Source organism: Cryptotermes secundus, unplaced genomic scaffold, assembly GCF_002891405.2.
Source record: "Cryptotermes secundus unplaced genomic scaffold, Csec_1.0 scaffold1415, whole genome shotgun sequence".
NCBI lineage: Eukaryota > Metazoa > Arthropoda > Insecta > Blattodea > Kalotermitidae > Cryptotermes > Cryptotermes secundus.
Genome location: NW_019744143.1, coordinates 232020 through 259610, shown reverse-complemented (window position 1 = coordinate 259610; position 27591 = coordinate 232020). Strand labels below are relative to the sequence as shown.

At 37.7% G+C, this 27591-nt stretch overlaps 1 protein-coding gene across 1 annotated transcript in view; it reads right to left on the bottom strand.

The window, feature by feature from the left end:
• Positions 1–27591, bottom strand: part of LOC111874594 (basement membrane-specific heparan sulfate proteoglycan core protein) — a gene marked incomplete in the record, with an annotated part of 357246 nt that overhangs the window by 144093 nt on the left and 185562 nt on the right. The window contains 5 exon segments of the mRNA XM_033755519.1: positions 4631–4639; positions 6060–6122; positions 14554–14676; positions 18867–19022; positions 20422–20529. Of these exon segments, the coding sequence (XP_033611410.1) occupies positions 4631–4639; positions 6060–6122; positions 14554–14676; positions 18867–19022; positions 20422–20529 (459 nt within the window).

Here is a 27591-nt window from a genome sequence, read left to right as displayed (position 1 = left end):
CCACATGGCCACTGGCTGTTTGTCATTAGCAACATTCAGCTGAGTAGCATCCGCATGGCCACTGGCTGTTTGTCATTAGCAACTTTTACATTCAAGAGAGGGAAGTACTGCCACTCCTTCACTGTTACAGAATACAATACAAAACCCTAGTGCTGTACAAGCATGCAACCAGAATCTGAGCCAACTCAAAACCAGTCAACATAAAATTACTATCTTTTCAGCTACACTTTTCAATAATAAATTTCTCCACAAGTTCTTCACAATGTTCCACTCATTTGGTATAGCAATGAGCTATAGGCCGGATGGTCAAGAAATCTGGTTTGATTCCTGACAGGGGCATGAGAGTCCTTTCTTCCCCAGTGACCAGACTGGCTGTGAGGACCACCCAGCCTCCTGCCCAATGGGTATCATGGTCACCTTCCCTAGGGGTAAAGTGGCCAGGGTGTGAAGCTGATCACTTGTCTCCACCTGGTGTTGAGGTTCAGAATAGGTGGAACTATACCTCCCTACACCACACGTCTTCGTGGCACGCTGCTTAATCAATTAAGTGCAGGGACAACTTTACCTATACCATGCACTTTTAATGCAAGTTACACAACAAGCTCACTTAGACTCCTTTCATTCATTCACTCCTGACAAGACAGTCTTGACACTGTTGCCTAGTTTTGTAGAACAAATGCTTTTAAAAAAGGTGTAATGAATATGCGAATTAAATTATACAATAAATCATCAAATAAAATTAAGGAAATGGAAAAAAAGGGGGGGGATAATTTAAATGAGAGTCCAGATTGTACCTGTTACAGCATATACAAGTATTTTACTATGTAGATGAATATACAGGTATACCATGTTAATTAGCAGAATATGATAATTGAGTTGGTTTGTTTTTATTAATTGTTTCTGTGTTGCATGTAGTGAGAAGAACTTAGTTGAAACATTTACGTTACTTTTAGACGTATCCTGTCAACAGTTTGACTAAAAAGGATGAATAAAATTTTACTGAACTGAATTGAAGTAATTTTGTTTTATTTGTTGATAAGTCTCTATTACTCGTCAAACATGGAACAATAATTCTTCATTAAAATCAAGGGAATTTTACCTATGATACCAAGAGAACCTAGTTATTCCATACTGACAGGCTTCTGTTCAATTTTGTGTGTGTGAAAATAACGGCAATAACCACTTAAGTAAACTTCACCTCTAAAAGAGTTACAGCTTTAACTTATTCCCCTCTAAAATGTGAAGACTGTATCAATCTAATGCTAACAGATGGAAAGACAGCTTCTGTAATTACATCACTCTGTCCACCCTACCACTAATCACAAAGAAGGGGAAAAGCTACCAAATCACTATTTTGGGGCATCACATAAAGGATCAAAAAGAGAAGTGACTCATTAATAAGCACTTCTACTCTCAGGAAATAATTATGTCTTCCATATCAGTGAACAAGTTGTTGAAAAGTCTTGACAGACAAAATATGTGACACTCTACACACAGTCTCTGCAAAGAAGTGTCTTCCAGTGGAGTTTCAGGGATATCAAGCACATTCCAGTTACTTTGGAGCAGCATCTACTGAGGCAAATGATAAAAATAGGTATACATATACATCAAAATCGATCAGATTATTTTGTTTCTGAATGTGATATTAACAGGAGGTATATATACAGACACTACAAAGCTGTCATATTATCTACACAGACCTATATAGTGTCCACTTGGGTTACCTATCTGGTTTCACATTGTAACATGTACACCCACTGCTAGGCAATGGGTCGGTAAACACATTCCCACAAAAAATGCACTCAACAATAGGAGAACATCCACTGCTAGGCAACAGAGCTATAAACATGCATTCTGGACAATAGAAGCCAGTGTTTTCCAAGGGGTCCATGCAAATTGGTTATAAGAAATGTTCAGCAGGACAGGGGCACTAGAAGCAGAGTAGAGGGGAAGACAGAACAGAAGTTGGAAGGGAAGTGAGTGAAGTTCTGAAGGTGCAAGTCCAAAGTGATTGAGAAGAAATGGCAAGAAATGAATCAGACTGTGACAAGAAGACTTCACTTGTGATTTGAAGTTACAGTGAGACTGTGACAAATTCGTTGCCCGGATATGACTATTGGAGACTTAGAATCCTAGTGCATGTGTAACAGTGAACGGGAAAATTGTGCAGAACAGTGATAAAGCTGTACTGGCTTAGTCCCAATCTGTGTGAATGTATAAGGTGCAATAAATCTAATCATTCAATCCAAAACCCAGTCTTATAAATCACCCCAACACCTGACAATATAATTGTAGCTCATGACACAATTTTACTGAAGTAGTTTATATGGACACATGTGCATACAGTGGAGAGGAAAGACACCTTCCATATCTTCATAAACTACATTATAATCCATGATATGCATGCCAACTACACTTCACATATTCACACTAAAATATTATCAGTATTCGCGAAATAGACAGGATGCACTGAAACGAGTTGCTTTTCATGACCTACCACACACCTTACGTTCAAGCAACATGTTATCACTCAGAAATTCATTACAGTGTTAATTCATGCTTGAAAGATAAATTCTGTTACAGACTTCACAAAATTTGCTATCAGTATTAACCCACAATACTTGATGTGTAAGTGTAAATCATGAACAAATATAGAAAAGAGAGTAATGAAAAAGCGGATAAAGCTAAAAAACTGGAACTTGTGAGCGAAGAATGCAGCTTGTGACATGTTTCATATTCAGTGCAGACTGCCCTTATGAATATCTTGAAACGCAGATTGTGTCTGTGTCTGTGTCTCTGTGTGTGTGTGTGTATAACAAGAGCATAAACAACAGATAGTGATGAACTTACTGATACTGACATGCCAATAAAATACACAGCTAAACAAATGAGAGATTTACATTTATATTACATGCCACTAAAGAATGTATGAAAGAGCAGGTTAAGACAGGGAGAGGATAAATACTTTCAAAATCTATAGCAGTTTGAAAATCAGTTGTCTAATCCCAGGGTTCTCTCACCACAAGTTTGCCTCAGCCATCAATCTGCTGAATACTATCTTAACATAAGAGACAAATAAATAACCGCTCAGTTTACATCCTTTCACAACAGCAAGTCTCAACTGTCATGCCACAGCATCTTCCCCTCCCCCCCCAAAAATAACCAGGCAAGAAGTAAAAATATCTGTTGGCTAGTTCAACTCTTTGTAAGGATAACATATGTTTGTTTTAATGACGATAATATCTACTCACCATCAATATGCACAAACATCTGACAACCAAAGGAGTCACTGGCAATTTTCAGAGTTAATAAAATTATGATTCGACTATTACACAGCTGACGATCTTGAAAGATAACCAACTCCTTTCCCACAATACCTACCATGAAACAAGAATCCATGCCTTTTCCCAGACCAAACCATAACATTACATCATCAAGTTGAGTAAAACATATTGCTACTTCTACCCAAACTTTCTAAAGGTTTCCTTATCATACTGTCACGTGTTAGTGACTTGACACAGAATTTGGATCAGTAATTGAATTTACTGAACACCTATAATTTGTAACTACAAATAACTATAACAACCTCACTGACTGATCACTACAACTACAGCACACACAAAGTCTTCTCATTCTGTTGTGTCTTCACTAGTCGTTACTTGGTAGTGGACCCTAACAATGCAATATTATATTTCAACATTCTTTTGCATTGTGGCATCATTTTTAGACTGTAAGTAAACTGTCTATAATGGAACAATAACCTTATATAAAAGACACTAAAAATATATTTGATACACTGAAAGTATACAAAGTATACACATAATGTATACTTTAAAATGTCATTAAACTTATACATTCATTCCTTGTTGCAACATGTCCAGCCACACATATGGGCCACCATCAGGCAACGTTTTTTGTTATTGGGGAGACCACTGCACTGTACATTTTGTCTTCTGTATCACTGGCATTAGATATGCCACAGGTGACACAAATCACGAAGTTCACTGTTATGCATATTCTCTCTTCCTTAATTCAAAGAATTTGTTAATTTGGAGTAATTTTCAAGCAGGTGTTAATTAAACTGAGAATGCCAAAAGTATGAACACTAGGTAGCATAAACACAGTGAGAAAACAATAATATATGAACAGCAGGGAAAATGAAAAACTTCTTAAACCAGCTCTTCTGATATGTCAGTGTACTTAAATGTCTGTACATTCCCTTTTATACAGTGCTACCACAGGCATAATAACTTGTCAAGATATGAATCTTGCAGTCTTAATCTCGTACTTACTTGAATCCATATATAAACTGACTTAACAGTTTATCATTAAAAGCAAAAAATGATTTACTATTACAAACTGGCGTCAGAGGTCTTGGGTATGTATACAGTCTCCTTGAATCCTGTTGCACAGAACTACTATAAAAACGATTTTTTGCAAGGTAAAATGGTGAGCAAATTGTTATTTCGGCAGCATGGTTAATCCACCTCCAATATTATGACTTCAAGTACACATTTCATTTCAACTGAAGCATGTTCCCCATGCAACTGTGGATATTCTAATAAGATCCATGCGCTTGGTTATGTGTTTACATGTAGCAGTGGCAGATAACAAAGATCACAACACTTACCCGATGAAACTGGTTGATCCAGTGAAAAAACCAAAAAATAACAAATGTGTTAGTTGGCAATAAGAATAACTCAGATTCAATACATTTCAAATAATTAAAAATAGCTACTGGTAAAGCATTTTCACACATTGAAACCGGAAACATTACAAACCAAAGTCTGGGATTGTTAGTAATTTTTCCCCCAACAGAGTCTCATTTCTTCATGCCACATGGCACAGCATATCTCTTTTCTATGTGGACTGTTATAACACAGGAATAACAAAAGCTGCTGATTACTCGTTTATAAAAGACTTCCTAGAAATGAAATAACAGTCTATAATATTTCACAGCATCTGCTTAGCTGCCCCAGTGAATCAAGCTGAGTGGCTAGAGATTTAAAATTAAATTCACTAATCTTCCAGACAGAACTTCAAACTGATTTCTGTCCATCTTACCATATCTGGCATCGCTGATTAATGTTCAATGGCTGACATATGACAACTCTGCTTTTCAAATTACAGTTATGGTTTAAATATCAATTTAAAAGGTATTTCATTTCACAACATTGAGGTACATTTTATATGAATGTATATTGTAGATGTTTCAGTTTTATAAAATGCAACAGTTATCCAGTAAAATGCCTCATCCTCAGAAAAATAAAAATATAACATGTAAATACTTATGAGCTTTGATATAGCCCATGGAATGTTGGAAGTTTGTGCAACAATACAATAAATAGGTTAACCGATGTTCTGGAGAAACTCATCATCTTCATATTCAGAGCTGAAAAGTAAGCAAAGCAAGAAACTGTAACAAAGCAGGCACAGTACCTCCAGAATATCTGCTTGTTGTCTGCTTCATGCTAGTTTCTGGAATTCCTAACACTTCAACACTGAACATGGAGGAAATATGTTCCTCCAAAACATTAGATGAGTTTCATTGGACTACAGGGCATATGTCCCAAAAGGCAGAACTCTTCATAACCACCAGTGTCAGAATCTCAAACTGTACAACTGTGAATTAGGTAATTTTCTGGTAACAGTTTGATACATTCAGAACCTAAACCTAAGCCAATCCAATCCAATCAAAACCCTACTTTCTTACCATGCCTGTTAGGCATATCTTCTCATCTCCATCTTAGCCTGCCATGGGAAACTTTTCATGACAGCTCTCACATTTCTGTACTGTCCTTGCTTTCCCATCTGAGGCTACATGTATACCTAATTTAATCCCCTTCAATCACGTACCTAACAGTATGCCTATCAGACGGGAACAAATCACCAAGTTCTTCATAAAATCTTCCTGCTGACTTAGCTCATTTTAGTGAATTGGAAATTTTGTTTCACAACTCAACACTGGTTCCCTTTCCATGCATAATTATACATCTTTAATTATTGTCTTAAAGTAAATAGCTATGAAACAGTACAGTATGACAAAACTATACACTTACTTTCTTCTATGACTTGATCTTCTGGATAAGTTTTCAAGTTCAGTCCACCAGGTGAAGTTGGTGCTGAGGAAATAATAGAGATCACTCAATCAGTACACACTAATTCAAGTTTTATTTAAGCATTACAAATAAGTAGGGTATTTGTTCTTAGAAAGGGTACACAAGACTGTGCAACAGAAATAGCTCCCCCATCACCAAGGAAAAGGCCAGATATGTTTACGCAACCAAATTAGCAATTTTCAAGCCCAAATACATTCAACCATTCAATGCGACAGTATCTGAAAACATTTTACAACATGAGAATGCTCAGCATTCAGTGTTCAGTTGAAATTCTAACAGAACTTACTCATCTCACACTTTGATTCAAAGCCCTTGAATTTTAAAATGATAATTCTTTCTCTGTAGAATGATGCAGACTCATATTACAAAAGTCTACGTGTCTGTAATTTGTGAAGCCTAATGGCAGTCCTAAAATAATGTACATATGAACAGCTTTTAGTAGAAGCACCCTATACAAGTGACGGAATTCCAGAGTGTAGAATTTTCAGATACTTATTAGGGGGCACATAACAAAAACAGTATTTTCATGTACTCCAAACACTCTTTGAAGGAGATGAAATACCTATACTTTCCATGATCCTGTTTTGTTTTGATATGATGAATGTTTTTGATTCAATCATGAATTATTCATTGAATAATACTCAATAAAGGATTCTTCTCCCCATGACTAATGCAGAGAATTTTTCCAACAGCATATCTTGAAAGAGCAAATTTGGTTTCATTGCGCTCAAAATGCAGCATTTTGCATTCTGTTAAACCATTTGAACTGTCACTAACAGCCATACCAGAGCGAACATAACCTAAATCATTTGTATTGTCACTATCAGCCAGATAGAGTGAACATACCCTGAGACTGCAGAATAATTCTGACCTGCTCTATTTATTTCATCTGCATGTGGTTATCTATGTATATACACACACAAATTCATATATCACATATATACAAGGTGCTTCAAATATGACTGGGACTGATTTGTATGTAAACAAGCCGCACTGTGCAGCAGCTGTGCAACCTTGAGAGAGTGAAGCCACAACCTCCACCCTCCTTCCTGTTTCAGTTAGAACCTGTTCAGTCCTGTCTGGGAGTTGCTAGAATGATGAGAGAACAGAAAGTACAGCGGAGCGTGGAACACTACATTGTGATCAAATTCCTCGTTGGAGAAAACGTCTCGTCCGCTGAAATTCACGACAGACTCCAATAACAGTATGGGGAAGAGTCTCTCTCATGGACCCATGTGTTTGAGTGGTATAAGTGCTTCAGAGAGGGCAGAGAGCGCGTGGAGAATGAAGAGCATGATGATCGGCGGTGAACATCCATCACTGAGACAAATACTGATCATGTAGATGCGCTTATTCATGAGAATAGGCACATCACTTGGAGCAGTGCTGTCCCTCAGTGCTGGTAGTGTAGAAGACATCGTGAAATACCATCTGCACTATCGCAAGGTGAATGCACGGTGGGTACCATGCACTTTGACAGATGTAAACAAAATGGTGCACATGCAAGCTGCCAGTCGTCTCCTACAACAGTTTGGGGACGAAGGTGATGCATTTTTGAAGTCTATAGTGACCACCAATGAAGTATGGGTGCACTGCTTCATTCCCGAGTCCCAGCAGTCATCACGCGAATGGCGGCATACCAGTTCTCCCAAACCCAAGAGCGCGCGGAGGAGCCTTTTGGCAGGAAAAGTGATGGCAACGTTCTTCTGGGACTGTCAGGGGGTTATCCATGTAGACTTTCTGACAGATGCCAGAAAATTCGATGCAGCTTATTACTCAGACCTCCTGGCAACAGATGTGAAGGAAAAGTTCCAATCCAAGCGGAAGACAGGTGGAAAGCAGGCAGCCTTCCTTCAAGACAATGCACACTCCCATACGGCCAAAATAGCAATGGAAACCCTCTGGAAATTGAAATGGAACCTTCTGACACATCCGCTGTACAGTCCCGATTTGGCCCCAAGTAATTTATACCTGAAGAAAGTCGTCTTCTGGGTTTTGGCCAACATTTCGGAGGAACGTATCGCCTCCATCTTCGGAGCAGGCGAATGGCTTGTGAATGCAGAGAGCAGTAGCGTAATGATTAGGAAGTGAAAGGCCAAAACGAAGAATACACGGCGCCAAAACCCAGAAGGCGACTTTCTTCATAGTCATCGCCGTGAAAACCTCAAAACTTACATGATTTATACCTCTTCGGGAGGCTCAAATCAGACTTGAGACTTGCAAGGCATGCATGCGGTTTGTGGAGGACAACACTGTCATCCAGACTGCTCGGGAGTGGATACGCCTCCAACCACAAGCCTTTTTTGAAAACGCATCAGGATGCTTCCAGAACGTTGGGAAAAATGTGTTCAACTCTTGGGGGGGGGGGACCGTTTAAGACTGACATGTGCAAGTAAATGTTTGGCAATTATGGTTTTTTTAAAAAAAAAACAGTCCCAGTCATATTTGAACCACATTGTACATAACATAATAAAAATGCCATGCAGTACACTCAACAGACCAGCTGTTAATATTGATTATAATCAATCAGTTATAGACACCAACAAATAAAAACAATCAAACAGACCACTATTTTATTATTCTAAATAAAATGTCAGTGGGAAAAGAAAACATTTGTACATTGTGTGTGTGTGTGTGCGCGCGCGTGTGCGTGCGCGCGCATGTGTGTGGGTGGGTGGGTGTGCACACGCGCGTGCATGTGTGTATGTATGTACATACGTACATATGCATGCATGCTGTTTGATGTTAAAAAATGAAACTTGTTTCACTTTTCAACCGAACTATTCTACAAAAACAACTTCTGAAGAGCCATCACTGACAGAAAGAGCAAGAAATAGAGTGACAGATAATTATACAACCATAGGACATGACAATTCAATACAAACATAAGACAAAGCAGGAACAATCTGCCTCAGGGTCAGATGAGGCACCGCAGAGAATTATGTCCTGGTGATAACATCAGAAACCAAATTGAAACTGTCAACAGCTCAGCACATTCATATCATAGAACACTGCCCTTATCACCTCAACAAATGATAACAGACTCTAGTTCAGTCCTGCAACTGAGAACATGTGATGACAATATTGCCACAAGAAACAGGATACTACACTGATCACAAACAGCATCAGTACAATTATGGGATTATACACAAACTACAATTAAAATTAAGAAACTATTTCCTTTGGTTTATTACAATAATGGCGTTTAAACAGGGAGCTCCAATCCTATTAATATTCTGTACAGTATGCAATGGTTAATTAACTACCAACTGTATTTAATCTCATTAATCTACAATTACTGGTTCAAATGAAACCTTATCATCATTTGATGATGGAACTGAATTTGCTATTGCAATAGTCTGATCACTTTCGGAACTACATTCTGAAGTCAGATTTAGAAATACGGTAGACTTGTTTCTACATGAACAGCATATTTCTGAACAAACCTGTCTCTTAAGTTTTAGAAATGTAATCTAGTTAAAGCATGCATACTTCCTTGCATCTGTCATATTTTGTGCACACGTCTTCAAAAGTTGGTCTGATGGGGAAAGAAGATATGTTTAAAAATGATTTTAGAACCATGCTTTTCTGTGTGAAGGTCTGGCTGACTATTCTGATCTATGTACATAATGATAGTATTAAAGAATGTTGTAGCAACATAAGCACTATATAATAAACAAATATGCCTTTTCATTTGTACATTTCTAGCTAAGCATCATAGTCTACAAAGAGATTGTCATGGTATGTGTGTCTGTATCCTCCATAATAACATTTCAAGAGTACACCGAATTTTATGGAACCAAGTACTCATATTCTCTCAGAGGGCCAGTTCCTTTGTTCTATAAGGTATATTTCTTTCAGTGCCATCTACTGAATACATGGTCATGGAAAACTTATTTGTGTACATGAAATAAATAGTGTAAGTACAATGGACCAATTTACAGTAACTTGCAGATACATATGACTGGGTAAGAACTGGTTCGATGATATGATTATTTGTATTTCTCGACATTATTCATTGTCCTGTTTTTTCTTTTTTTAACACATGTTAAAAAACTTGATTCTGCCTCTGAAACGCTGTGTGTTTCAAATACTTTAAGGTTCATATTCATATTCATATTCATATTCATATTTATTTGATATAAGGTTGATGGATAATGGCCAGAAACACAATAATTGTATTAATATACCACCATCAGAAACCTTCTTTCAAATTTGTTCTGGCAACCATAAGCCCAAAACTTTACACTGTTCTTAGTTGACAGGGCAAAAGACGTCTACATCTTTCCCATGGGAACATACAACACTAACTATAACCTAACATGTGCTCAGCTAGTTAAGAAATTTAAAGATTTGTTACTGTGATCAAGAGAGCCCATGACTCTTCCTCATCCAGATCCCACACTCACCCACTCCATTCCTTTAAGATCCATTTTAATATTATGTTCCCATCTATGTATGTCTTCTAAATGCCCTTGTGGTTTTTATTCCAGTATTCCACATATACCCTCCACAAACCCTATGCCATATCTGTCTCACCCTCTTTGGGCTGATAACCATAATAATATCTAAAGATGAGTTAAAATTATTAATTACGGAATTTTCTTCAGCCTCTTCATACATACTCCTTCTCAGACACAAATATTCACCTCAGCACCCTGTTCACAAACACAATGTCAATCTATATTCCTCTGAACATGTGACAGATCACATTTCACACCTACAGAAATCATGCAAGGTTATAGATTTTTTTAAATCTAATCTGCTCTGCTTCCTTGTGGATATAATTTTGAGTTCTTACTACTGTGCTAAGTAACTGTCTTATGTATTATGATTCTGTTCTGCATTCTGATCAGTTTTCTTTGTATTTATTTCTACACCAATATCCATTAACAGCATGAAATACACGAAAATTAATTGTTCCCTATGCGCCTAACACACAAAGACGGACAATAAGAGAGGGTGTCCAAATTGAACTAGTTTCATAGCATCAGAGTGCAGTGAATTGAAACTGGTCAAGCAAGAATTACCATAAGTTCTCTTCTCTCACTACACCAAATTTCATTCATTTAGCTACAATGTTTTATCAGACATAATGTACAAGGGATATGTATTTCACTTAATCACTGCTATTTTCTATTTAAGTAAAAATACCCTTATAAAAACTTCCATATTTTCCTAAGAAATTCCAGAATATTGCAATGAAGGTAGTGGTGACGGAGATACTTAGAGCTTGAAAACTTAAAGGGTTCGTAGGATACCTCAAAAGAGTAGGGCGTAATGTAACACTGAGTTTCACAGAATTCAACCAATAGGATGAAAAATTATTATGGACAACATACAGACAACATTAATCACACAGATCAGCTGGAAAATGATACAAACACAAAGCATGATGCTCTGTAGGTCTTGAGAAATTGTCTTGCTGTTCAGATATGCATTTTTCAGGACATCATCAAAAGATGCAGTAGTCTAATTTGATTAGAGTTTAGTAACAAAAATATGGTTCTTACAGCTTGCAGTTAGGTATCTGAAGCATCTTACACTGCACTGTGACAGCATTTCAAGTGCTGAAGATCACAGTGTCCATTACTTCATAATGAATAACATTTTAGTAGATTATGTACTCTGAATAAACAGTAAGGATTCAAACAGTTATGCACTGTGTGACTTCTGAACTATGAAGATCTTAAAAAAGGAACAACTAGAAGTAGGGATATTCCGACAGACAATTGAAATTTCTGCAACAGGAATATAATTAAATACACCATGTAAAAATTAATTTTAATTTAACACGCTTAAAGCCCAGAAAGTAAAGACAGAATCAGCAATAAATCTAGAAATGTTTATTTTCAAATAATTCTATTTTAGGTTACTTCTTACACAGTCCCCTCGATAGCAGGACACATGTTCATTCAACTGCTCTACTGTTTTTATTTTTTGTGGTAAAAAGTTACTTTTGCTTGTCAAGAAGCAAAAGCTTCATAGTTATTTTAATTTCACCACTGCTCTGTAACTTTTTATCCTAAGTGGATCAAACATCCAGATGAGTGAGACAAAGTGCTATAGCTTGAGTGCACAGTGGATGTGGCATGACCTCTTATGCTCCTTTGGTTAAATTATGATGGGCAATACCACAAAGCAGAACACTCTCCTTTGCTTTCCATGCTGTTCCTCGTGTGTGTGGGAACATCCCACATATGCAGTTTCGCCGGTCTAACAGACAGTACTCACTCCTAGGTCAATATCACATTGCCGCACATTGCTGCCGACGCTCATATTTATACAGCACTTGATGTCCAACCCACCTGTAAATCATCACATGCACTAACCAATCACATTGCTGCCAACGCTCGTATTTATACAGCACTCGCTGTCCAGCCCACCTTTGCATCATCACGTGCGCTAGCCAATTTGCGCTCACAATCGCAACTGCAAGTTTCGCTCCACCCATCAAGCATGGTATAAAAGGTGGAGCCCAAAGCTCGCAATCATCAGTGATCACATTCAGTCCAAAGCAATCAGTCATCAGAGTCATCAGCTCATCACTGCGCCAAGACAGCTGTCGCAACTCTCAAGCAACCACGCTCTGTAACCAGGCAACTGACGTGGTTCCCGCAAGTCTCCAGCGACCACGCTCTGCGACCAGGCAACTAACACAGCTGCCGCAACTCCAGCAACCACACTCTGCGACCAGGCTGCTAACATAGTTGCCGCAAGTCTCCAGCGCACGCATGGTGGAACAAACGGCCCTTTTCAGGGCCCGCAAACTTTTCAAAGTGGTTGTCTATTGGAACATTGACAATGCCACAAGTGTAACTGGCTCTATGTCATTATCAAGCAGCATATGACAATGGAAGCATGGTCACTTACATATGGAGTCTCATGTAATGACTGAAAATTACACTTTTCATATCCTAAACAAAGTCAGCATAACTTTGCAAGCTCATGCCTCTATAACGACCTGCTCTCAGTTCAGTTTCCCATTGAAGTAATGCAGTTTTAAACAACTACATCCAGCTTTACACCAATTTGCAATGAATAACCTCTCTAATTTTCCCAGTTTCAGCTGTGGAACTGCTCTGTGGCCATGCATATGGCAGCTTATAGAGAAAAAGGTTACAAAAGGACATGCCCAGCTGCCAGTTTCATATGATGCAGTATACCAAGATTGCATTGTATTCCATTATGCATTTACCATATTTACAAACATGGGTTTATTTTAGGTGCTCAGATGGGTTTACACATACAGGCCCCCAAAATAATAGATTCCACTTTCATTCAGAACATGCTTTGCTACAGTGGCCCTGTACCTGAGCTGTTTTAACCTTACCATACATCATTTAAATTACCCTGTACACACTCATGACTAGGGCAGTTTTCATTTGGAAGTTCAGTGTTCCACAGCAGGTCACAAAATAATTTGTGCTTAAAACATTCTTTGGCCTACTGTCTTAAAACAGAAACTAAAATCTTAATAATGAATCCATTTACTTCTGTAGGAAATTTTGAAGCAATTGGCTTTAGATATGCAACTTTCTTTACATTCCTGTGCAATTAGTCTAACAATTCAAAGGTTCTCTTCTTCATTGCAGTTTTGGGAAAGTGCATATCACAGTTTTGCAGCAGATGTGATACTGCTGACATCATACTAGTGCTCACTTTGTCAAGAAGCACTCATGGGTTACTTGGACCAAATGTTTGTGGATGGACATATTTACTACATGAGTATTTCTGTTGACAAAAGGAAACAGTTATTTTATACCTAACTCATACAACTAGAAGCTTGCAGAAGCAAACTCATGCTAACCACACTTTATGAATGGTTCAGCGAAAAAACGTACTGTTTATAAATTCCCTTATAAAAATATAAGAAAAAAACACACACACATAAGAACTGATGTAATTCTGCCACTGATTTTACCTCATATTCAATGATCAGTTTGATGAACCTGCCATAATATCTAAACGAAAGAACTCAAACCCAGGACAGCTACCATGCAATTAACAACTTCCTGTCACTCTCTGAAGTAGCCAGAACATCTTGCAAGCATGACTGGCACATATCTACAATGGAGTAATTAGAAACATGTGTGACATCTATAGACATCATAGCTACTATAATATATGGTACCACATGACGTTTATAAATATCATAACCATTTGATCGGTTAAAAGAAAAATCTTGTACCACAATTGCCAACAGAAGACAGAACAGCAGAATAGAAAAAGGCCCAACAGAGAGGACAGGGCTAGAACATCAGTCTTTCCTGTTTGTATTTATGGATCTGACTCCAGACAGAAATCTTTCTGTGAATATTCAGAACTGTGTGCATAACTGTGAGAATCCTTCCTGGTGATACACCAACTAGTGTTAACTCATTGTGTCGATAGTGAGTCGTTATTTGGCTCTCCTCTGAGCTCTGCAACTTACAACAATCTAATTCATCGCTGGGATCAAGAGGACAATCAATCCTGCCATCACAACGTTTCCTACGGGGTATGCACGGGCCGTTCTCACATCGGAATTCTGCATATGAGCACGTCTTCTTAACCTCTTCAGCAACAATCAATCACAATATTGAAAAATATCCATTTTAAAACGACTGGTCACACAAAGAACCTTAACCTAGAGTTACAAACATAAAAAATGCTTTCAAAATGGCCACATAATCTTGTCCCAATTAAGTTCTAATTTTCTTAATCTCAGACAAGTGTTATGTGGTGGGAATGTTCAAAAATAAGACTCCAATTTCCTTCTAACAAGGGTTCTTGGAACCCCTCAGCAAAATGTAGCAAAGGGCATGGTATTCCTCATATTCACAAAGTTTTGGCTTCATAAGAGGTCAGGAATTAGGAAAGTATGCAGAGAAGTCTGCATCAGATCAAGGCAGTCTTGAATTCGAGACCTTCAGCATAGGAGGGCAGTGTAAGTAGACCACTGGGTCTGTAAAGTTTTGAAATGAAATGGGTGGATAACGTCACAGTTTTCACAAGAATCTGTATTTCAGCCTCCTGTTAAAGAAAATCAGCTGAGAACAATATTTAATAACATGCAATATACCAGAGTTCTGATTAATGCCTACATAATACTATACAAACTCCATCACTAGCCTCTTTCAAACAAATGCAATGCATTACACAGACCAAGAAATTCTTACTCATAAATTACTAAATAGCACTGAAAGCAGAGATACACAGCCATATGGCAAATTCAATGTAACTACAGTTCTGCTCATTAAGACAGCAATTTGAAGCTTATGATCCTCAACACAACAGCCAAACTACTCTGGGAACATATAAGTCAATTAAAACACCTTATATAAAAGCTTGATGATGGCAGAATACATGTGTGACCAATCTATCAGACTCACATAACTACCAATTTAATTTTCTATATATTTCAAATGTGATCACTGGGATCAAGTTAGGATCAAGAGCTGAACTTATATTATGAAAGCTCTGTTCATGAATTACTGGGTTTTTGGACTTCGTCCATCATCCAGTATTCTAGACACTAGAAAACACAACGTTTCAGTAATTTGATCGGCTTCTGTCCTAAAGTGAGGGAGGAGACACCTACTATGTTGGGGTCCCTTGGAAAGAACTAACAGATCCAGTTTCTGAAACGTTATGTTTACCACTTTGTGAATTCCAGACAGAAAAGTCCAAACCCTCAGTAATTCTGAGTATCATACACCCTCGCCAGAACCCTTCAGAATCTACTCTCTTCATGAGCTGGTGTGTCCTTGATTTTTTTTCCCATTTCCATTTATTTACATGCCACAAATCCATTACAAGGTCACAGGACCCAGGATATAGACAATAGCCCAATATAACAAACAATATATGATATAAACAAGTATGTATTCATTATAAATTTGTAATAAAAATATAACGTAAATATAAAATTTACAAGTCACTTTTCAATGCATGACATAATTTAATCTATAGTTCCACATACAATTTGAATGAGGATATTATAAGCACATGATCATTCAACTTGTGTATGCATCACATAAGGACGGAATTATTCAAGGGACTTTATGGGGTACATACTTCATCACTGTGATGGACTGTCTAAAATGGATTTTGTTAACTTGAAGATACAATTTCTAGACTTCCTGCACAGCATCAATCATACCTAACTCAAGAACTGAAGTGACAGTACATACGATGGGGTACCCAAAAGAAACTGAACTAATTTTTTTGTGGGCAGAGCTTTTGTAGTACCGCATTTTGCTGCTATGAGCACATAGAGCTAACATTCCTGAGTCGATAAGCCGACTAAAATTGCTTCAGAAGGTAAGGACTAGTTTCGGCAGAGTTTATAGTGACAACTGTTTTGTGTCATCATCGTTTTTGCAATGGCTGATTTTCGTGAACAGCGTATGGCAGTGAAATCCTGCTTTTTGCTCGGGAAAAGTGGAACACAGAAACTCTTGAAATGTTAAAAACAGCGTACAAGGACGATGCTATGGCGAAAACTCAAGTGTTTGAGTGGTTTTCCCATTTAAAAAATGGTGAAATGTCAATTGATGACAAACCTCGTTCTGGTCGTCCTTCCACGGGTCAAACACATGAAAATGTTGAAAAAATTCGTGAAATCATCAAGGAAGATCGACGACGGACCATTGAAGAAATTGTGGAGCTGTCGGGAGTGACTTGGAGCTCAGCGGCCAGATTTGTGGCAGTCGGGTGACTGGTTTTTCCATCATGACAATGCCCCTGCTCACACAGCCCTGTCTGTATGATAATTCTTGACCAGAAATGGTATGACCCCCGTTCCTCACCCTCCATACTCACCCGACCTTGCCCCGTGCGACTTTTTTTTGTTTCCTCGAATGAAAAGAGACATGAAAGGAAAAAACGACGGAGGCACTGTCAAGTATCTCAAAAGATGAATTTAGACAATGTTTTGAAAAATGGAATACAAGACTAGACAAGTGTATTAGTGTAAGTGGAGAGTACTTTGAATGGGATTGAAGGTTTGTGCTTAAAATTTGAATAAATGAGTTTAAAAAAAATAAGTTGGGTTCCTTTGGGTACCCCCTCGTATTTCCTAGCTTAATGGACAGAAACATGTGACTACCTGAACGATATATCGTTAATAATGATGAAGTTACAAAATCTTGGAGTTACTGTATTCCTGCTTCTAAATTATGCAAAATGTGAAAGCTAGTAATAGTCTCACAAGACTTTATCATTCTCATGACAAGGTACACTGTTTAATGTAATTCTGTGGTCAGCTGTGGGCAATGGGGTTATGTTAATTTACTCGTATACTGCATACATGATTTCGGATTCTTTCATCTTCCCTCTGCGTTTCTAAAAAGTGAGTACCAGTCTGGGCATGAAAGAGTATGTTTGTAGATATGTAAGCCACATTTCCTTCCTTTCAATATCTCCCTATTGCATGTTCTTTGAATGACTACAATGAATGTGGCAAGTGTGAGGCATGGGCTAGAACAGGTGTAGTCCTCAATGTTTAAACATATAAATTAAATGATATGTAATTTTTGTTTAATATGCAATTACTGTGCCTGAATCTTCAGAAGTGAAACAACTAGATACCTCACTGCCACTGGTGTACAACTCACCTCTTGCACAAGGTGAAAGTTGCATATTATAACCCATAATATCAGATCTCAGACAGAACTGATCTAATCAGCAAAGACAAATAACGCAGTGGGTTTTACAGGTGCTCTACCTGTTTTGGCTTAAAACCATTGGTCATTATAGCACCATTATTTGATTAACATTTTCAAAATTTGACACCATCTGCTTTCTTTAAAATACATGTTCAATCTGCAATACACGCATTAGTTCACAACACCGGTACAATAATCTTACATCTGCCATCAACAAACTTAATCTAGCAGCACCTCATGGACAGAAGCCTGGAAGTCAAGATACTTATAAAATTCCCAATAACATAATGCAGCCAGCGATGCTGGAATGATCACCAATTGCAGGTACAACATAAAATATCTGTGATGCCATACAACTGAACAATAACACCAACTTGTATTTTTTGTGCAGTACACTGCCTACAGCATGGGTAATGTGGGTTCTGCTCTAGTGCTTAACAAGGGCCCACTTTCCTTCAATCCTAACACACCCAACCTGACTCCAAAATGTAATATCCACATGATGGATAACAACCACAGAAAATACTCCACTGATTAGATTTCATATAGATGGAGGCAATCTTGACCTGTCTGAATTTTCCACAGGCTGCTTTGGGTATGTGGGCTGTAGTCTGCCACACCAAATTTATAACAACAATAAATACTGTAATTATTTTCATTAATTTACAATATTATTTGAATGTGAAGAACAGATGTAAAATATAACAGTGTCATGCTTAGCTATGAACTGGTCACATAACTGAACATTCATTTTTATCCACAGGGCCGCCAATCTTTTTGAAACTAACACTACAACAGTCTCTAAAAATAATAATACACAATTCCAAGTTTAGTGTACACTGTGTTTGATTGAGACTCGCTGTGGGTGCAATAAAGCTAGGAAATAGTGAAGAGATATCAAGTAAATTAAAGCATTCTGAAGAAGAACACAACTAAGCAGAATAGATAAAAGAAGCACTAATCTTGTAGTCAGACTAAAAATTAAAAAATTCATACATGTATGCACAAAACTAAAGACATGAAACACACATCAAATGAGGAAAGACTATACTGAATGAATGCAAGTAAAAAACAAAGCAATAGTAACTGAACTCACCACAATTGGTCTCATCTGAGAAATCTTGGCAGTCAAACCGACCATCACAGATGGCTGACGAAGGTATGCACTGTCCTGCAGTGCGACATGGTGACTGACCTGGGGGACAGGTAATGGGAGGTCGGGTAGTGATAAGAGGTGGAGGGCGTGCTGTCGCTGTGAACAAGATCAAAACAAAATCATCATCTATGGAAACTACAATCAACTTGGGGGGGGGGGGATGAAAGCTTTCTGAGCACCCCTTCATCCTGCTCCACACTAACATTTATTCTGCTAGACACAAAGCCACTGTTCAGCATGGCACCTGTTGGTCATACACAGAAAGAAAATGTAATACAGTTCTTATACAAAGATTTATTGATTGATTCAATTATTGACCGACCAACCTAACTTAAAGTGCTTTAAATTACCAAGCAATCTACTAAATAGCAACATCTTTACTATTAGAACCTTAATGTTCAAAGATGGTAATACAAAAGCACAACAGTTCAATTCTTCTAAGTTCAATCATCATGCTTGCTTTCCATGTGGTGTCCACACTATTTCCTCCATATAACTGCATCTATCTCAAATCTGTGATCAGTAGAAGGTTCAGTGGAATTCTACTGACTACAAGTGTCACATCCCGCAACAAAGTACTCTTTGTAGTTGCTGCTGCAGCAGCTTCAGATCTAATGCAATTATGTCATCTCTTTCAGGCCCACTATTTCCTTTCCATATATTTGCAATTTACATTTTTCCTTCAAAGTAAAGGCTTACATACTGATCTCTAAAACTAAACTCTACTTGGGCAGAATGAAGACAATTCATGCACATGGACAAAGGGAAAGACAACTTTAATAAGTTAGAAAGTTCTGCTTATAGCAATATGCAGACAGTTAGTCTTGCACTGAATCAAAGGCCTCACACTTGTTTGAAGAGAGAAGAACAATATGTAACTACAATACTCAGCGGCCTCTGTAGTCTAGAGGTAACGTTCCCACCTCATGACTCGTGGTACGCGGGTTCAAATACCCGGCGGAGGTCGTCGAATTTTTAAGGGCGGAAAAATTCAGGGAACAAGTCCTCCGGGAGGTACTTTAAGCTGTGTGTCCCGTGTTTTAACTTTACGGCATGTAAAAGAACCTCATATCCCCAAAGGGGATCACTGAGCCAAATTCCAGGACATTTCCCGCCCAACAATAGCCTCTAAGGCCTCCGATAGATGGGGGAAGCATTATAGACACCACTAAGGAAGTGGCCGAACTCGCTTGCTCGGCAGGACTGATGGTACGCACCATTTATCAGTAGGGTATAGAGACTGGTAGAATATCATAGAGGGAAGCACAACAGATCAAACTGGTCGCGGTGCATGGGGAAACCCACCCTCTCTAAATAACTAACTAACTAACTAACTAACTAACTAACTACAACACTCACATAACCTTAATTTGCTTCAGAAGTTAACTTTAATCAAAGTACTGACAATGGATACATATTTTTAGGGAGATTTATTTTACCAAAATTTCTGTTACAGTGTTTCCGGGTTTCAGTAAGGGTACAACAAAACACTCACGGCAATCTTCTTCATCACTCCCGTCGCGACAGTCAATACGTCGATTGCAACGACTTAACAGGCTAATACATTCACCAGATCCACACTGAAATTCGCTGGATAAGCAACCTGTCAAATGAAATAAAACTTCTATGACTTAAAATTATCCCTTTAGTTTAAAGAATGGGGAGATGAAATTACTGCAAACTCCCATGCAACCATGCCAGGAGATAACATTCCTCCATTCACTACACCATCAGCACAAAACTAAATGAGACATTATGTCTCAAAATGCAAAAAAGTGGAAAATGGGGTATATTTCTTCATGCATTTGTAACACCAATCACAAAGTGATTCATGACAGGAAAAACAAAACCATCTTGCATCTAAATCAAGTGTAAATTTTTTCACTCTATTTATAGGCACAGTTATGTCATAAAACACTTCACTCTAGAATCTGCTTTAGGAACTTTAAACTGTGAAACATTTTCTGCTACATAAGAAAACAGATATTAAATGTTAATCCCAAGACTCGCATTTATGAAGTATCCAAGAAATGGTATGTTGAATCCAAATATGTATATAACATACAATATTTTCTGCCAAACTTCAACTTTGAAAAAATACTAATTTAAAGCAGTGAAGAGCTAACTGCAAAAACAGTAAGATTATAAATTTGATCCCTCAAAGAAATCTTTATAAAAATAATTAATAACATTTCAATGCACCATAATAATTTTTAATATTCTTTTGATTCCCTGAATATAATAAACTAAACGAATTACAATACAACACATACCAAGTAACAAGAGAAGCCAACAAATTTACAAGGAAACAAATTTATAAATGTGAGCCTGAAATTTGACAGACCAAAGACTTCCTGTATTTTTCATACTTCTCTATACCAGTTGAAACGTACACTACACATTTTATCAAACTTGCTGAAAACAGCTCACTCTGTCATGGCTTAAAACTGATCCAGGACTGGAGCATATCTGAAATCCAAATAATTCATTGGCACAGCTGCCTATCAAATGCTGTCCTTCAGCAATTACACACACTTCTGGTAGAACTAGTACAGATGTTTGAAGAATTCAATGCAATCAATCAATCAATCAAAGTCGCCTGAACCTCCATCAGATACATGCACTCTGAAGCCTTCAGCTGGTCCTTCAACCACAGAAGGAAGTGAAAATCATGAGCACAGCACAGGAGTATGCCGATGGTGAGATGTGCTGCAAAACCAGCCACCAATAAAACGAGGCATTTTCATATAGAAGCACCCAGCCTTTTGCTACACACATTTGAGACACTCTTATACACAGACAGCACCTCTCTCTTTCTTTACAGTAATAAACTTGGGAATAATGTCAAACTCACTAAAGCAGACTTCCAAGAATAGCTTCCACTTATGCAATCCTACCAGAATTTCTTGGCTTTCAACAACAACAAAAAAAACAACAACAACAACAACCTGTTATTTCTGTTAGTTCTTCCAGGCTTCATCACCTGAAACAATCTGACGGGGAAGTCAGGACTGTCATCTGCTGTGCAGATGAGCTCACAGTGATCCCCATGCCATCACTGCAATATTCCTGCATTGGCAGTGCGGTTCAATCTGTTGACAATCACTTCTGCCATCTAATGATGATTACAGCATATGTGTGAATCATCTTATGACAATTCACAACCATATATAAAACTGTTGCTGCTGCTATTACATGATGAGTTAAACTGCTAAGCATGATTGTTTCAACACAAAACTTTGTGGACTTCAGCAGTGTTTGTCTGTGATATGGCATCAAAAGTATCTGCAGCATTTCCACACCTAACCAGGTTAGCGCATTCCATGAGTCTATCACTTCCCCATTCTGTGACATCCCACACTCAGCTCTCTTCTGTAACCTACCATGCTCAGCAGTCCAACAGCAACATCATGAGGAGACGCCTACCTCCCATAACTGTATTCACTTCAGTCCTGGATCATTTTAAGTCTTCCATATATTAAAAGATACTGACATACAGCAACGTTTGTATATCAATGAGTATTTAATGGCTTCTGTAAAAGGGAATTTTAAATCGTCACTGAACACACAAAATACTGTCAGAAAGAACATTTCTGAACCTAAGTCGCTGACACAGGCAGACATAAACTCCCTATTTTATGCTGATTATTCTGCTCATTAAATAATGTGTATGGTGCATAACACTTCATACCACATGTATAAAAGAGACAAGAAATTCTTTGTACAAGGATTTCATCTGATTTATATGTCACTGTAGCAAAAATGGAAGTTTCTAACTGAAATAAAAGTTAAAAAGGTAACTACTCATCCATAATGCTCGATCAATAAAGAACTAACAGCTATTCAGATAACAGAATGATGACAATACACCCATTCATTATGCTCAATTGATCTCCATGAGCACAAAGAAAAGAAAACTCATTCATGGAACTTGATACAACAGAAAATAAACATATTAGCTAGGAGAGTTGAAGGGCAGATCATAATATGTATTAACAGATGACATCAATATATTGTTATTCACAACACCTTGCTAACTCAACTCTTGAAGAGTTAGGAATATAGTGCACCCATAAAACAATGGTATGTAAAAGTATAAAACTGGTGCTTCTGGCCAAGAGCATTACAACAGAACTACTCCCACTTACAAGAATACTCATACATTACAATTCAATCAATGAAGACCATTTTTTGTTAGGACTCATGCTTTCAACTTATACAGTCTTCCAGGCCTCTGCCTGCCTTGGCAGTGGAAGTACGTCATTTCTTACCTGGGTTGTATGAGTGTGCACACACATGTATATTTCAGCAAGGATGATGATCTGTAGAGGGGACATACAGCTTACAGAGGGGTGCAAATCACAATGGGGACCTAGTATTCCTCACAAATATCTGTCTTTGTCAAAGGAGAAGGAAGCCAACATATGCTAAATATTTCTATATTTCCTAATTCTGCTCCTCTGTTTCATGCACAAAATTATTACAGAAAACTCAAACAGCACTCTAATTTAACTACACTGTATGATGTAAGTTCCATATTTCTGGAACAAATCTGGAATAATCTAATAATTCATTTTTCTTAAATTTACAGTTACATTAGAAATATATGCAGTTTCAAATTCTACTGTTTTAAATTTTAATTCTGGAGATTTTATCCTTCCATGCAGAATGAACCTGACTCCAGAGCAGAGGCAGGAAACAAAAATATCTGAATCAAGGAGCTGATGACTTTTTGCATTTACATAACACCAGAATTTTTGTTCACTTGCAAAACCATGTCCTAAATTAACCATTCCTCAACTACATAAGTACAGTAAATGTGAACAAAATGCTGTATTTAACCATGGTAAAAATATGCAAGAGAATGTATGAATTATTTCATAATTACAAAATGTGTAATGTATACTGACATTGTAAGTTAATTTTATTTTAATTTGGTTTCAAAATCACATACATATCATAATGAACCAAACAGAAAACAATCCTTCAACTCTCCTTGCGAGAATACAAGAGGGACAACACACACAACTTGGGGGAGAGGTGTAAATGGTTATAACCTAACCCAAACAATTCTGCTCGTCGGAAAAGTCACGACAGTCGTACAAGTTGTCACATCTGTGGTCACTGCTGATACACTGCCCATCAGCCAGGCACTCGAATTCATCAGGAAGACACTTTTCACCACTAGGTGGTTCACCTATACCGAAATGTGAAGCAGCATTGTGCATCCAGACTATGAAAACAGAGTACTCGCCTAACATTAAACAACACACAGATGTCCCAAATAAAGTCTGACTTTAATACAGTCTGTTCTTAAATATACCTTATTTTTACCTCACAACTTAGGTTGATTTTTGTATCTGACTATAAATCATCAACCATTAAATATAAGTACTGAATATAAATCCTGCATGGCTATGATTTATTACCTGTTATCTTTGAACTGCTCATTTACTTTCATTCTCTGAACTACAGAATATGAAATGATTACACAATTCAACACTGTGACAACATATAACAGGAACAACTTCTTTAGTACATAGTCTGTGACTACAGAACAAAATAATAATAAAAAGTATTGATCAAATCCATATTATTGAGGCACTGAAGAAATGCCCAATCAAGAGGTTCTAAACTCTGGGGTTCCCAAGACAGTGATGGGATATGTTAATTAAGCAGCTGCAGATGTGAAAAAAATAAACATACTAAAAAATCAAATCCAACATGTAAATATGGACGATCTTGACATAAACACTAAAATTTCTCCACGTGTCCCACAGAACAGACTAAAAGAAGTCTGGATTACCACATGCAACATCACTTATATGTTATTTCCCATTTAATGCATGTTCCAGAGAACTGCCAGTACAGAAGTTGCAGCAGCAAGTATAACCCTCATTTCAATGCAAGCTCCTGTTCACTCTGTAATGATGTAAGAAAACTACACATTTCTTTATAGTGTAATTAATTTAGCACAACTGATATATTTTACAAACAAACTAAGTAACATAATGTTATGTACCATAATTTTCAGAATATTCATACAGCCATGATGTGCAACTCTGAAAATTACCCTTTCAGCAGTCAGAATTTTAACACTGTCCAGTTATATCAGACATGAACTGAAATACAATTTCCTGGATGTGAAGTGGGATTCACAGAGTCTGAAAGCTTAGGCTACCTTTCAGCAATGGATCAATAGGTGCCAAGCTGCAAACGTGTGCCATCTAGGAATGTAATTTGGACATCTGTGCAATATAAGTTGTCCATTGCCATACAGGCCACCCAGTCCACCCAGCACTACTTTTGTATTTCTCTGTAACACAAATATCCACCTTCAATCAGAGTGTCTGCACAACATGCAGGGCTCAAGTAATGGCCCCAGACTTGCAGCTGATTGATACCTGCACAAAGTGTGGTATCACTGGCAACTAAATGGGGACAGTATCCACTGACAGGTCACAGGTCACAAGCCTGAGGAGGACCACTCAGTACCTCAACTTCTACAATGCCCAAATGATGTGCAGGAGGTTGCTATTTTGAAACCCAGGTAATTTCCTAGACCAAAACCACCAAAAATTAATTGATCAGTACATGAAAGTGACTCATCTGTGCTCTACAATAGAGTTTCCCCACCTCTGCTTCTCTGATGACATTTCTGATACATACAAAATTTGATGAAGATTTAACTTTCACATTTAGGATCAGAATTAAACAAGGTTTAAAGCAACAGTTAAGGTGATTAGCATCTGAGAGTAATAACTGAACTCTATAATGTGCAAGGCAAAGCAGGACACAGTAAAAGGATAAAAAATCACACATTTATGGACATTGCTGGAAACCCTTGCATTGTGACCAGCTTCATTTTGGTACATATATATATATAGTCATCATCCAAACTAGCTCTGGGGCCCACCCAGCCTCCTATCCAATGGGTACTACAGATTCTTTCCCCTAGAGGTTAAGCAGTTGGGATGCAAAGCTGACCAATCACCTCCAACTAGTGCCAAGGCCAAGGAAATTTGAACCTATACCTCCATTCTCCCTTCATGGCACACCGCTTAATTTTACTTAAGCACAGGGACAGCCTTACCATTTTACATACTTACATACACACAAACATCAGAATCTATGCTACATTGATACCTAACCTCAAGCCTTCCAGCATTATGCACACTTGGCAGATTATAGGTTATTAAACATAGAAATATTCTATCTCTTTAAATGTCACCTTTCTCTGTACTGTACTTCATTCTGGGAATACAAAAAAAACTCATTCCTTTAACATGCTACTTCCCATTTCCTATATAGTTCAGTCTTAATTCTGAGTTAGGACCTATTCAACCTCCCATATGCCACTCACATAAATGCAAGGTTAATACTTTCTCTCTCTGATGTCTTGCTTTTAAACAAAACACAAGAACTGCCTATGTAATGTCTATGCCTAGGAAACACTACTATACACAGAGGCCAACGACCGACCAACAATAACTGGATATATTAAATCCTAAAACCTGTGTGGTTATTTGTTGACCTCTGTCTATCTGTGAGTGTGCGTGCATGTGGGCGCACATGCATGCACATTTGAACTAAATTTATGGATACAGAATTGGTCCATCACCTGGAACCTGAGAACCTCCTGCTTCAATCCCAGTAAATCCCATCCATAACCATGAGGTCCACCAAGCTACTGCACTTTAACTGTTTTTGACAACTAATTAGTGCAAAGAGAACTACATGCCCAGGTCCATATGTTGATATTTACAGAGTACTGAATGTTTCACAGTTTGTTGTGCTTTTACAGTGCTGTATAAACTTCCACTGTTAGCTAGCACTGAATGAAATATGGCATAAATATTATGTTTCTGGACACTATCCATCAGTCCTGTTTATATTCATAAAATTTGTACTAATGTACCATCATCACAAAATAAACTACGATGAGTGTGAATTATATAGTTGTAGGGATGTCAAAGTAGTTGTGAACGGTATCAACAAATAATCCTGTCATATGTCTTATAAAGGAACTGATGAAAACCACAAAACCCAGTCATGATATCCAGTCACAAGCATCACCAGTGTGTCAATGTGAACATAAGTCAGGTGCCTCACTGGTATGCCGATGTGTGAACATGAGCCATGCATGTTACTGGTGTGCCAATGTGAACACATCTGAAACATCACTGGTGTGCCAAAGCCAACACAAATCTGATGCATCACTGCTGTGTCAATATATCTAATACATGCATATAAATGTAACTTTCCTGTCAGTTTCCCATTCTCCCCTGGAAATAAAGATATGATGAAATTTGCTCCAAACTCTTGCCAATGTGCGTGGCAGCTGGACTAGTCAGGCACTGTGCAACTACTGCAGTAGAATTTTTACCTGTGATTCCAATCCTCACACCCATTTGTTTATTTCACGAATATATTGTAACTTCTCAATTTGAATGTTACTCAGTCACTGTATATCATGATACTAACATGGAAAACAACTGTATCCTGGGTGCAGCACAGGTAAATCTATGCTTGTACATCTCAGAGAATATGTCATACCATGAACAGGAAAGCTTATGGAAGTCCTGTGTGTTCAATGGTACCTTCAGTATGGTGATCATGGCTACCACTTTATATTGAAAATACAAACAAGCAACTTCCTAAGAGT